The 14,546-nt window shown below is 44.6% G+C and overlaps 1 protein-coding gene across 1 annotated transcript in view; it reads right to left on the bottom strand.

Annotated features, from left to right (window-relative positions):
* Positions 1 to 14,546, bottom strand: part of abcc12 (ATP-binding cassette, sub-family C (CFTR/MRP), member 12) — a 63,448-nt gene that overhangs the window by 32,413 nt on the left and 16,489 nt on the right. Inside the window, exons 9-14 of the mRNA XM_056279408.1 lie at positions 8,407 to 8,514; positions 7,829 to 8,038; positions 7,662 to 7,733; positions 7,185 to 7,309; positions 728 to 800; positions 122 to 325 (exon numbers count right to left, since the gene is read on the bottom strand). Of these exons, the coding sequence (XP_056135383.1) occupies positions 122 to 325; positions 728 to 800; positions 7,185 to 7,309; positions 7,662 to 7,733; positions 7,829 to 8,038; positions 8,407 to 8,514 (792 nt within the window). The remainder of the gene's footprint in view (positions 1 to 121; positions 326 to 727; positions 801 to 7,184; positions 7,310 to 7,661; positions 7,734 to 7,828; positions 8,039 to 8,406; positions 8,515 to 14,546) is intronic.

The following is a 14,546-nucleotide window of genomic DNA, read 5'->3' as shown; positions in this document are numbered from 1 at the left end:
TAGTTTATAAAGAATGCTTATAGTGATTAAGATAAAAATGTGCAAAAATTGAAAAAAAAAAACTTGTTGGAAATGACATCCCTCCTCCCTGAACTGCCCACCCCCAAACACAAACACACACCTGCAACTGGTGGGTGACCAGGATGATGGATTTCTCTTGGAGTTCCTTCTTAATACATTCCTCAAAGATGTGTTTCCCAACGTGGATGTCTACAGCAGACAGGGGGTCATCTAGGAGAAAGATGTCCTTATCAGAGTAGACTGCTCTAGCCAGGCTGATCCTCTGCTTTTGCCCTCCTGACAGATTCAGTCCCCGCTCCCCAATCTGCCCCAAACACAGGAGGAAGCCAACTACTGAGTTCACTAGCCACCTGCCACTGTCACTAGTTTACCAGTGAACTACATGTAAACAACAGAACGTCCAAATGATGGTGGAGTATCTGTTGAAGTGTTTGCTAGAATAGATTTTTAGTTTAAGAACATGTGGCTGGTGGATAATGGTCATCACCCACCTTGGGAGAGAAAGCTAGTCTCTGCATTCAAAAGGAAGTTTTCCTTCAGGAAAATACGTGCGATGCAAACATTTGGTAAGAAATAAATTTCAATGTGCAGGCACTGAAAAAGTGAAGTCAGCTATTTTACCTCAATGAAAGTGCCATTTTTCAAACACGACTGCTACGGTGTATTAAAATAAAGTGTTTTTACTGAGTTGAAGACAGAATCCTACCTCAGTTTGGTCACCATTGGGAAGGATCTCCAGGTCAGCTCTGAGGCTACACACATCAAGAACTCTGTCATACCTGAAAACCAGCATCCCAACCCAGTTAAACATGTAGGAATGGGAAAAAGTTCTCTCACGGTCAGTAAATATTGGCTACAGCCAGTCAACAAAGAATTTCGGTATCTTCCTGATATTGCTATGTTTAGATATCTTTCGTGAGGAGGTTAAGATAAGGTGTCTCTCCTAAGGTGATAAGGTAAGGAGAAGGAACAGATGGAGGCATCAAGGGCAGGACTTGGAATACGGGTGGGAAGAAAAACCAGAAAGAAAGGAAACCACTTTCTAAATTCTCCTGTGTGCCATCGCAGGCCACTCGGACTGTCTAGTATGGGCCAGTGGTTTTCAAAGTGTGGGCTGCCAGGGGGACTCAGCAAATTGGAGGGAATGTGAGGAAAAAAATGCTAAAAAACATAATAATAATTTTAAAAATAAAATCGATTGTTATGATTATAGAATATAATTAATTATAATATATGACTGTTAATATAATTTAACATGTGTTGTAGGGGCCTAAATGCAGTTTGTTGATAAAATATGAATGTTTGACTAATTGGCATGCAGTGATTTACAGTTCATATTTACAGTAATGCAATAATTTAATTGTTTGATTCCTTGCACTTAAAAGCTGTGTGAGCAATTTAAAATTGATAAGATCTCATTGATGTTACATTTGTAGGAATAGGTGACTATAATTGTTGCTTCCTAGTAACTGCATGCGCCTGTAATTGTCTTTTGATACTCTCGCGAGAGTTGTAGAAGGATGGGGGGGGGTTTAGGCTCGCGGCGAGTGGAGCCACGCAGTTTTTTGACCCCAGTCTCCTTTTCTTAACCTGTTTTCTCTAATGGACAGTCGTTCTGTCCCCAACACTTCTTGTGTTGAAGTAAACAGTTATTTACAGAGGGGCCCCGTGGATATTGTTTTGTTTCTGATGTGGAGACGGACGAGGGGAGTCGGTCGTTAGAGCGTCAAGCTTAGCCCAATTTATACTCCAAATGTCGGCTAGCTCAGTGGTTCTCAACCTTTTTGGGGTCCTGGACCCCCTGCGTATTTTTGATCTACCCTGAGGACCCCTCCACCTGATCTTGGGGGAGGGGGGTTGCAATTTGTAGAAACAGTAGAAACTGCATTTTAAATTGCATTATAGCATTTATTCACTCTTTGGGGCAAAAATAAGAGCTTTCAGTTGTAACTTAGATATAGTTAACAAAACAGAATTCTTATGCAGTAACTTTCAGATATATGTAACAAAACAGAATATGTATTCAGTAACTTTCAGATATATGTAACAACAGAATTTTTATGGAGTAACTTTTAACAATGCAAACGGGAGCGAGATCTCTTATTAAAATACAATAAATTACACTTGTGAAACAGATGTAATTAGAGAAAAAAAAGTCCTGTTACCCTTTATAGTTTAGGTAGATAAAGGTCTCAGTCACATTTGAGTAAAATAATCCTATTTCTATAAACGTCATAGGATCTTTTTTTAAAGATATTTTATTTTCACGGACCCCTTGCAATTACACCACGGACCACTAGGGGTCCGCGGACCCCCGGTTGAGAAACACTGGGCTAGCAGACAGATGTCTCCCGACAATTTTGACGTCATGAGAGACACTTTTGGTGTCTCCCGGGGCCGTCGTGTACGCGACACATTTTCTTATGTCGCAGACTCGCGCGCATTATGTCGCTTAGCTGTGATTGGATAGTCGGATCGAAGGGACGAGGCGTTCGAGCGTTGCCATGGTTTTGCTTGAGAGCGTTGTTTACACGACGCGCGCTCATTCATAAAAAAGAACACTCGCTACTGTTTACAACACAGCGCGTGACGCGAAACGTTTCCATAGATACCAGGAGACAGTCGGCGACATGGCGACAAGCATAAATGCGACAACTCGAGAGACACTTTTTTGTCTGCCGGGAGACATTTGGAGCATAAATTGGGCTTAAGGCTTCATTCTTTGGAAACCCACAGTCTTAGTCCAAAAACGTGCTCTGCGCGGACTAATGGAACGGCCCGAGTCGAAATGGACTACGGAAGAAGGAAACTTGGCCCGGACATCTTGGTGGTTTTGGGAAAAGAAGACGACAAACGGTAAGTCCTTTCCTTGCTCTGCCACGGGTCGCTGACTGAAGCTAGCCTACGAGGACGACGGGGCGGTGGGTGCGTGTGCCGCGACGTTGTTCGGCTGAAGGAAGAAGTGCAGCGCATGTTGCGTGTGAAGCTCATCCTACGGTGCTCCGACGTTTTTACTAATCAAGTGTGGAAGATGTCGCTGGTCGTGGATGAACAGGACAGTGAAATGCGGATAGTAAAAAGGACCGAGAAGCTCTGCAGAAGACCGCAAGTCTAGACAGGTCCAGGCACGCAGGTACAAGCTATCCCAGCTAACTAGCATGGTAAAGCAAATGGAGCAATTAATGGAAGACGACGCCAGTATTGGTTGTGGTTGCTATAGTTACCAAGCCTCCCTTCCGGTCTGCCTGCGTTGCAGTCTCGGTTGTTCTTCCTGTTTCAACTAAATGGCCGCTGCCGCACGTTACCATCTGCGTTGTGTGATTCATTGATGTCGTCTCGCATTACTGGCGTGGAAACAAATGACGGAAACTTGTGGCATCACTGGGTCCGGTAAGGAAGAGTGTGCTCTTTCAGTCATTCCAGTGCGTGTCAAGGCACAAACGGGAACCAAGGTAGTGACGACGTATGCATTTTTGGATTGCTACAGAGTCACTGATAAACCAATTTAGCGTGAATGGACGCAATACAAAGCGTTTTGGTGCGAACAATGGGAAATGAATCAGTCGTGAACCCTTGCATTGTGACTGGACTGGAAATCAGTAGCCTGGATCGAAACCAATTTATCAAACTTTCAGATGTGTTTTCACAGAAAACAATCCCTGTAACCAAATATAATATTCTCCGCCAAGAAGATGTTAATAGTTTGCCTCGCCTAAAGGAGGTGAAACTTCCCACTATCCTAGCAGAGGTTGGATTACTCATAGAAGCAAATGTTCGCAAGGCAATGGAGCCATAACAAGTGGTTATGACAGTGGGGACGGTGGGTCATATGCCATGAGAACAATAGGCTGGACGATAAGTGGACCACTCAGAGGTGGAAGCGATATAATGAAGACAAACAAATGGACAGAAATCACTGCAAATCGACTCTCCGTAGTAAAGCTAGAAGAGTTCTGGCAACTGCAGTTCAAGCAGGACTTTCCGGATGCTGGACCAAACGAGGACATCGAAATGTCCAAGGATGATCACCAGTTTATTAACATGGTGTCCCAATCCTCAAAACTTGAAGATGGTCATTACAGTGTTTGCCGTGCGGTGAGGAACAAGTCATTGTGTATGACAAACAACAGATCAGTCGCCAAGCAACGTGCGCTGAACCTACGGAAAAGATTCTCTAGCAATGTCAAGTTTTATACAGAATATGCTGTATTTATGGATGACATCCTCAATAAAGGCTACACGGTGAAGCTCAACAGTACTGAATGTGAGCCAACTGGGGGCAAACATGGTACCTGCCTCATCATGGAGTCAGACGTCCAGTCAAGCAAAAACTGCATGTTGTCTTTGACTGCGGAGCAAGCTTTCGAGGAACATCGCTGAACCAACAGCTCCTGCAAGGACTGGACCTAACAAGCTCGCTAGTGGGAGTCCTCATGACGTCCTGACAAGAGACCGTGACGGTTATGGCCTACATGGAGGCCATGTTCCACCAGGTCAGAGTCATCAATGAGGACATGGATCTCTTCAGGTTTCTCTGGTGGCCTGATGGGAACTACGAGCAGGAGCTTGTTGAACACAAGATGTTCATCCACGTCTTCAGGGCAACTTCATCATCAAGTGTTGCAATCTTTGCACGTCAGAGATGTGCAACAGATTTTGAGGATGAATTTGGTCAAGAAGCTGCCAAAACAGTCAAAAAAGAAATTGTGTAGACCACTGTTTTAAGTCAACTACTGATGAAGACACAGCAATCGCCCTTTAGGCTGACTTGAGGAGCATGTTGGCGAAAGGTGGATTTCGACTAACAGAATGGTTGAGCAACAGCCGGAATTCACTCAACTCGATTCCCGAAGAGGAAAGAGTGCAAGAGTTTCAAGATCTGGACTTGGATGAAGACAAGTTGTCAATGGATAGAGCATTGGGAATCCAGTGGTGTGCCAAATCAGATCAGTTCAAGTTCAAAATCAACCTCAAAGATGGACCACACACTAGAAGAGGCCTGCTTTCCCTCATTAGTTTCATCTTTGACCCGTTTGGCTTTCTCGCTCTAGTAGTACTGCCTGCCAAAAGAATCCTGCAAGATTTATGCCCGCAGAAGTATAGGTAGGATGAGGACCTGCCAGACAATCTCGTTAACAGCTGGAAAAGGTGGATCTCAGGTCTGCAACAGTTTGAGAATTTTGGAGTTGACAGATGCGTCAAGACAAAGCAGTTTGGCGCACCAGTCTTTGCACAGCTACATCACTTCGCTGACACGAGTGAAAATGCCTACAGAACAACAATACAAACTGCACTATGCAATTGCTGAAGCTCAATCCACCCTGATGATGGCGAAGGCAAGGATCGCGCCCTTGAAGTATCCAACCATACCAAGAATGGAACTGACCGTGGCCACAGTTGCAATCAAGATGGGCAAGCTTCTGAAGAAAAAAAAAGTCTGTTGGCTTTACATTTTTTTAAAAATCATGTACATCTGTTGCACTTATTAAAGTTATGTTTTCTAAAAATAATTTATTTATGTTTACGAATGAATTCATCTATGTTTATTTATGAATCGTGTCATATATATGTAAGGACCTCTAAAATCTACTGTACATACTTTGTGGTACTTCATTTACCAGCATGCTTTGTGTCTTAAGCATTTCCTATGTTCTTATAAGTTTCTAAACATGTAAACCAATGGAATGTATTTGCTCTTTGTATTTTTATTTGAATTTTGTTATTAGCCAGTGATATGGTGTAAAGTTATAATGCCCGCGAAATCGCGAGGTTGTCAACGTTCAATCTCCTCACGGAGAGGGAGGAGTTTGGGAGTCCAAGCCAGTACTCCGAGGAGAGACGTCCATTTTTTGCTGCTCCGTCTCAAGTACCAGTTTCGCGGAGACTTTATACACAGCTCGTGTACTAGGCCCGCATTTGAGTTCAGGAGTGTTGCGATTGGCCCGCGGTCGTATGCTTGCTGGTGGGGTTTGTCTTAGTATGCCGATTATTTTGTTTATGCCCCATAGCCAGTGTCGCCGCTAGCTAGCTAAGTGGATTTAGCATCCAGTGCTAGTGTGTTAGCTGACTAGAGTTGTGGAGGCTAGCCAAAAGTCGTCGGGCTGCGCTGGACGGTGATCTAACTAGGGGAGCCGCTCTGCTCCATTCCTGGGACCTATCTGCTGTCCAAAAAGGACTCGCTTCATCTGCTCTCCGGCGCTGGGCCCACCGGATGACCACCATCTTCGCCAGGGTTGTCTGAACATTGCAACCTGTGGCCATCTCGCGGGTGGAGGCCGCTACCGGGGAGCTGACACCTGCCAGCTGCTAGGCTAGCACTACTCCTTCCATCCTCTGGACTGCACACAGCCTCCCGGTCGAAGGAGCGATGGGTTGTGAGTAACCCGAAAATTTAATTTATACTGACACACACACACACTTTTATCTCGTCGCCTGGGCATCGTAGCACCGCGCTACTAAATTGATTATTATCTTAGTTAATTATTTCTATTATAAATTATCACTAATATTGTCATTAGGGGCACTAGCCTACTAGTACACAGGAGGTTCAGCCAGCTCACCATTCCACCACTGAGAATTCAGGATCCTGTTGCGCCATTGGATTGTATTGTAACACTTTAGTAACGGGTAGCATTAGGCTTTTGTCTTGTTTGAATGTGCTTGGCATTGCCCGCCAGTGAAAAAGGGGTTACATATACGAAATGCATTTTTGTAAATTGTACAACCTCAGTTCCCCCCTTTTGTCAGTGTATATATACCCCCCCCCCCCCGGTTGCCCTGGCTCATTGTCGGGTTATAAGAGAAACTTTACCCTTGTTATCTACCGAGTTCGTCAGTTCCTGCTTGTTCCTGCTCTCCCCATGACTAACACCCAACCTAACATGGACCCAGCAGATCTGCTCAGTCTAAGGTGTATGGCTGAATTACTGGGTTTTAATCTCCTTTGAGAACTGCATTAATAACGAATAAAGCTTCTTCATGGGTGGTAATAACGCAACAAGATCACACACAGTCTTCCCTTAGTTGACAGATGCCTGAATCATTCATTGTTGTGTTTTTTTTAATCGAATTTGAGCATTTTGCTGATGGGAACTTGTCTGCTGTTACCTCTAGTATATTCAGAGTAAGAGTTTTTGTTTTGGAGAGTTTATTAAAGTGTCTACCTGGCCTTATCCATTTGTTCTCCCATCAGAATATTGTCTTGCACAGTTCCGTGGAATACCCAGGCCTGCTGGGAAACGTAGGCAAATGTCCCATCAACTGTGACGGAGCCCTGCTGAAGGTGCATCTAAGATTAAAAAAAAAAAGCCATCAGTTACTAGTTAAACTGACAGTCATACAAAACCAGCTAATTCTTACATTTTGCTCAATTTAGCTGCCCTTAGAAATAAAACATAAAAATTACTATCATCTGTAGAACAGTTTTCAAACAATGTTGTGAAGTTCTCAACAATTAGTAAAACATTTAGAAAATGGCAAGATAAATGACATATAACTGCGGAACAGAAATGTAAAACGTTATCATTAGGAATATGTCTTTAGAAGTGACTGACAAGATTCTAGTGATTGTGCTAGTGTTTGCCTCGAAGTAAGGGTGTTTCAAAGTCCATGTGCCTATTAGAATGATACAACAGACCAACCTGTTCTAAAATGCTGGATATCAGCGCTGTCTTCCCACTTCGAACATTACCACAGACTCCCAACAGTTTCCCCTACAGGTAAGAACAAACAGGGGTCACCAGTATGTCCCAAACCCAGCCCAGTTACTCTAGTATCTCTTAACACTCAAGAATTCATTCAGAACCACCTTTGGCAAGGTGAAGGAGATGTTTTTCAGTGTTGGCTGGTCTTCAAGTCTCTCATGCGGGGGTACCAGGTCCACGTTATCTCCTGACAAGCCATTAGCCATGCTGGCTGGTTTGGTCCAAAACAGAGTAGCGTTGTCCATCACTATGGCTGAATTGCTGTCCGACTGGTGGAGCAGGTATGGATCTGGACTTTGAATCACCATTATTTTCTGAAATAACCACGTTATCCAAGTTTTTCAAATGAAACAATCAAAAGCAAGATGGTATCTCCATTATCTGATACGGTAAGTCGTTGTCTGGCACAATTTATCCAACAATTTATCCAACTGAATTCAATTCACAATTTAGCCAACTGAATTCCGAAGGACTGCTAAGGACTGGTTTAAAAACCAGTCCTTGGGGACTACTAGTTTTCTGTCCTACCAGGTAGTTCATTACATTCACCTGTTGTTGCACATATATATCCTCCCTTATTGGAGGCTGGAATAACTTGAACAGGTGAATATAATGAACTACCTGGAAGAGCACAAAACCTGTACCTGTAGATGGTACCTGTATGAGAGGGCCTTTTAATTACCTTCATTCGGGCCAGAGCCACAAAAGCCTCAGCAGTGGTCTTTACAGCGATGGGCAATATCGCCAAAACGAACCTCGTGGAATTACAGATGGCAACGTAGGTAAAGGCCTGAAAGTATAACACAGAGTAAGACAGTTAAAGGAAAAGTAAACCCATGGTAAAAAAAAATACAGGTAGGAAAACAGATTATTATATAAATTAACCATTCATGTGAAGGATTGAAAATAAAGAGCTAATAAAACTAAGAGAGACCTCTGTCTCTGAAACTATGTTTTAAGCAGAATTACATGGTCATGGACAATATCATGAATGCCTCAAGTGAATTTTTTAACCGCTCAGAGAAATCTCTTGCACCACTTTTGTAAATGATCTGACATTAGGTCGGCTCAGCACAAGACTTGAAGCACTGGGATTGTAGGTCATTAAATCAATTACTTTTTACACCGTTTTCCTGCACTGAAGAACTCTATTAGTTTAAATCCTACTTGCTGCCTTCCCAGTCACTCGGGTTGATTTTGGCTTACTAATTTTGTGTCTGTGCTGACGAGTGACACCAATGGATTCTCAGCATTCAGTGTATGTGATGACACATATGGCTCTCCCGTCAGACTGCATGTTACCTCCTCATGACATTAGAACAACCATAACAGCCACAACTTTCTCATAAATGGTCACACATGTCTTGACACTTTTTTTTACAGGCTCAATATCAAACGCTACTGCCCCATGCATGTATTTCGATAACATTTGCCATACTTTTAATACCAGCTATCACTGGTAGGTGTTATCTGGTGCTAATAGCATAGCATATAGCTATGCTATAGCTATTGTATTATATTGTATGGTATTATTAGCTATAGCAATAGCTAATAGCAGAGCATAGCAGATGCTCTGCTCTGAAGTGACATCAGAAAATGTAATAAGCAGAATCCACACTCACTGGAAAATAACAGCTTCTATTTCTGTGAATGTTCTCATTCATCCAGGTCGTGGTTATCGAAAGGAGTTGAATCAAGTGCAACTGGACTTGGTATATATCCATAAAGACGTTTCGCCTCTCATCCAAGAGGGTTCCTCAGTTCGTGCCTTTCTGACTAGACCAAGCTAGTCTGACTGGCTGGTGATGAGACTCAGAATTTATCCTCTAGGAGTCGTTGTCAGAGCTATTAATATGCGTGGCTCTTTGTGATCCGATGTTTACCAACGCCCGTCGCTAACAGAGCCATAGATATGAGTGGCTCTCCTGTGCTCCGATGTCCAGCCGCGCCTTTCGCCATCGGAGCTGTTGATTTGCATTTATTTAGCAGCGACGGTCGTTGGGGGTGTTAGTTTCGACTTCATCGTTCAGTGGTCATGAGAGTCGTTGGAGCCGTTAGTGACCGACTGTTGTTCTTGGAGGCTAGGCTTCTTGAGACTCCTGGGTAGAGATGAAAGGACGTCATTGTAAGTGGGAGATAGGTGGTGTCACGGACCTCCTCCTCTGTTGAGGGATGGTTTTTCCAGTTTTGCATAGATGGCTTCCTTCACACCTCCTTCAAAGCATCTATCTTCTCAGTCCAAAATGTGTACGCTGCTGTCCTCGAAGGAGTGTGTCTTCTCCTTTAGGTGTAGATAGACTGCTGAGTCTTGTCCTGAGGAGTTTGGCCTTCTGTGTTGAGCCATCCGTTTGTGTAGTGGTTGTTTGGTTTCTCCTATGTATAGGTCAGTGCAATCCTCATTGCATTGTACAGCATACACCAGATTGCTTTTTTGGGTGTGTGGTACACGGTCTTTGGGATGAACCAGTCGTTGTCGGAGTGTGTTGCTGGGTTTGAAGTACACCGGGGTGCGGTGTTTCTTGAAAATTCTCCTGAGTTTGTCGGAGACCCCAGAAACATACGGGATGACTGTGCTATTCCTTCTGTTCCTTTTCTCCTCGTTGCTCACCTGGTTGGTCTTTCTGGAACGTGTTGCAGTTTTCACAAAGGTCCAACTGGGGTAGCCACAGGTTTTTAAGGCTCCCCTCAGGTGTTTGTGTTCTTCTCGTTGGGCCTGAGTGCTGCTGGGCACATTATCAGCTCTGTGTTGCAGAGTTCTGACGACGCTCAGTTTGTGTTCCAGAGGGTGGTGTGAGTCGAAAAGTAGATATTGGTCTGTGTGTGTAGGTTTCCTGTAAACCCCAATGTGGAGGCTCCTGTCTTTCCCAATGTGGATGTCGCAGTCCAAGAAGGGCAAACTGTTTTTCTTTACGTCTTCCCTTGTGAACTTAATGTTCTTGTCCACTGAGTTGATGTGTTTGGTAAACGCTTGCACCTCTTGTGTTTGGATTTTGACCCATGTGTCGTCCACATATCTGAACCAGCGGCTCGGAGGTGTTCCTCTGAAGGAGTTCAAGGCCCTGTGTTCTACCTCTTCCATACAGTGCATCCGGAAAGTATTCACACCCCTTCACTTTCCCCACATTTATTCCATTCCAAAATGGATTAAATTCCTTTTTTTCTCATCAATCTACATACAATACCCCATAATGACAAAGCGAAAAAGGTTTTGTAGACATTTTTGCAAATTTGTTAAAAATAAAAAACTGAAATATTGCATGTACATAAGTACAAGTACACTCTGTCAGAGTGACCATTGGGTTCTTGGTCACCTCCCTGACCAAGGCCCTTCTCCCCCGATTGCTCAGTTTGGCTGGGTGGCCAGCTCTAGGAAGAGTCCTGGTGGATCCAAACTTCTTCCATTGACGAATGATGGAGACCACTGTGCTCTTCGGGACCTTCAAAGCTGTAGATTTTTTTTGTACCCTTCCCCAGATCTGTGCCTCGACACAATCCTGTCTCGGAGGTCCACAGACAATTCCTTTGACTTCATGGCTTGTTTTCTGCTCTGACATGCACTGTCAACAGTGAGACCTTATATAGACAGGTGTGTGCCTTTCCAAATCATGTCCAATCCATTGAATTTACTACAGGTGGACTCCAATCAAGATGTAGAAACATCTCAAGGATGATCAGTGGAAACACGATGAACCTGAGCTCAATTTTGAGTGTGATAGCAAAGGGTGTGAATACTTATGTACATGCAATATTTCAGTTTTTTATTTTTAATAAATTTGCAAAAATTTCTACAAAACCTTTTTCACCTTGTCATTATGGTGTATTGTGTATAGATTGATGAGGAAAAAAAAGGAATTTAATCCATTTTGGAATAAGGCTGTAACATAACAAAATGTGGGGAAAGTGAAGGGGTGTGAATACTTTCCAGATGCAATGTATATAAGTTGGCCACAATGGGCGATACTGGTGAGCCCATTGCACAGCAGTGTTTCTGTCTGTAAAACTGGCCCCTGAATTTGAAATATGTAGTGTTCAGGCAAAGGTCCAGTAGTTGGCAAATCTGGTCTGGGCTGAGGTTGGTCCTATTGTGGATGGTGTCGTCCCGTAGCAAATGTTGCGTCACAGTTTCCAAAGTCTCCAAGAGCTGCTGATACCTTTAACCTCTGTCCAATGCTCTGTCCAATGCGAAACTCCCTCCTTCCAACCTAACCATGGAGGAAAGGAAAGCCATGACAGCCCTGAGTAAGGATGAAACCATCACTATCCTTCCAACAGATAAGGGGAGATGCACGGTTATCCTCAACACAACAGACTACCACGCCAAGATCACGTCATTACTCAGCGACACCGACACCTATGAACCTCTGAGATGCGATCCTACTAGTGGTTACAAGAGGAGAATAATAGAATACCTACAGAAACTACAGAAAGGAGGAGCCATTGATCGGATACAATACCACCGCCTCTACCCACAAGATAACATTCCATGCATATATGGACTCCCTAAGATCCATAAAGATGGAACCCCCCTCAGGCCCATCGTCGGCAGCATAAACTCGGTCACGTACAACATTGCCAAACATATAGATAACATCTTGACCCCTGTAGTGGACGAAACACCTCAACATATCCAAAACTCCATTGACTTCGTGGACAAGGTCCAAGGCGTAAAACTGGAACCGGATGAAACCATGGTATCCTACAATGTGACCTCACCTGCATCCCAACCATGGAGGCTTTGGAAACTGTGAGGCAACGTTTGCTATGGGACGACACCCTCCACAATAGGACCAACCTCAGTCCAGACCAGATTTGCCAACTACTGGACCTTTTTCTGAACACTACATATTTCCAATTCAGGGGCCAGTCTTACAGACAGAAACACAGCAGTGCTATGGGCTCACCAGAATCTCCCATTGTGGCCAACTTATATATGGAAGAGGTTGAACACAGGGCCCTGAACTCCTTCAGAGGAACACCTCCGAGCCACTGGTTCAGGTATGTGGATGACACATGGGTCAAAATCCAAACACAAGAGGTGCAAGCGTTTACCAAACACATCAACTCAGTGGACAAGAACATTAAGTTCACAAGGGAAGACGTAAAGAAAAACAGTTTGCCCTTCTTGGACTGCGACATCCACATTGGGAAAGACAGGAGCCTCCACATTGGGGTTTACAGGAAACCTACACACACAGACCAATATCTACTTTTCGACTCACACCACCCTCTGGAACACAAACTGAGCGTCGTCAGAACTCTGCAACACAGAGCTGATAATGTGCCCAGCAGCACTCAGGCCCAACGGGAAGAACACAAACACCTGAGGGGAGCTTTAAAAACCTGCAGCTACCCCAGTTGGACCTTTGTGAAAACTGCAACACGTTCCAAAAAGACCAACTAGGTGAGCAACAAGGAGAAAAGGAACAGAAGGAATAGCACAGTCATCCCGTATGTTTCTGGGGTCTCCGACAAACTCAGGAGAATTTTCAAGAAACACCGCATCCCGGTATACTTCAAACCCAGCAACACACTCCGACAAAGACTGGTTCATCCCAAAGACCATGTACCACACACCCAAAAAAGCAATCTGGTCTATGCTGTACAATGCAATGAGGATTGCACTGACATATACATAGGAGAAACCAAACAACCACTACACAAACGGATGGCCCAACACAGAAGGCCAAACTCCTCAGGACAAGACTCAGCAGTCTATCTACACCTAAAGGAGAAGACACACTCCTTCGAGGACAGCAACGTACACATTTTGGACTGAGAAGATAGATGGTTTGAAAGAGGGGTGAAGGAAGCCATCTATGTGAAACTGGAAAAACCATCCCTCAACAGAGGAGGAGGTCCGTGACACCACCTATCTCCCACTTACAATGACGTCCTTTCATCTCTACCCACGAGACTCGAGAAGCCTTGCCTCCAAGAACAACAGTCGGTCCCTAACGGCTCCAACAACTCTCATGACCACTGAATAATGAAGTCGAAACTAACACCCCCAACGACCGTCGCTGCTAAACAAATGCAAATCAATAGCTCCGATGGCGACGGGCGCGGCTGGACATCGGAGCACAGGAGAGCCACGCATATCAATAGCTCCGATAACGACGGGCGCGATCAAACATCGGTACACAAAAGAGCCACGCATATCTATGGCTCTGTTAGCGACGGGCGTTGGTAAACATCGGATCACAAAGAGCCATGGACATCTATAGCTCTGACAACGACTCCTAGAGGACTAATTCTGAGTCTCATCACCAGCCAGTCAGACTAGCTTGGTCTTGTCACAACCCCTCTCCCTTGACGCCTGCTCACTCGTCCTCCTCCTTCACTCTAGCACACCTGTCCATGGTTTCAATCAACACACCTGCTGGTCATCAAGCAATCACCCTCACCTTTAAGAAGCCTCCAATGTGGACCAGTCTTTGCTGGAACGGAGCCATTCATGGGTTGTTGCTTAAAGGTTATTGCACGTCCAGTCCTAGCCTGCATTCTCTGATGTTCATAGTTTTTGCATTTTTGCCTGGCTGTCTGATTTTTTGCTCTTTGCTCTCCGGGACTTCAGCCTGCCAGTCTCCCGGCCACTGAGCCAACTCCTGCTCTTCTCCTGGGATCTGCCACTTCTATAAAGACTTGATTTCTTCCTTACCTGGTTGTCCCGTCTGCTTTTGGGTCTTTCCAGATACGTGACGGTACGTTCCAGCCACTATAGACCCAGCAGACCATTCCACCACAGACCTGGCCACGGTCTGCCAGGCTGTAGCCAACCAGGAATCGGTCCTCAGCCAGCACAGCCAGGGGCTACAGGGGATG

Source organism: Lampris incognitus, chromosome 4 (genome assembly GCF_029633865.1).
Source record: "Lampris incognitus isolate fLamInc1 chromosome 4, fLamInc1.hap2, whole genome shotgun sequence".
NCBI lineage: Eukaryota > Metazoa > Chordata > Actinopteri > Lampriformes > Lampridae > Lampris > Lampris incognitus.
The sequence above is the reverse complement of the archived record's forward strand: the minus strand, read 5'-3'. Positions and strand labels throughout refer to the sequence as shown.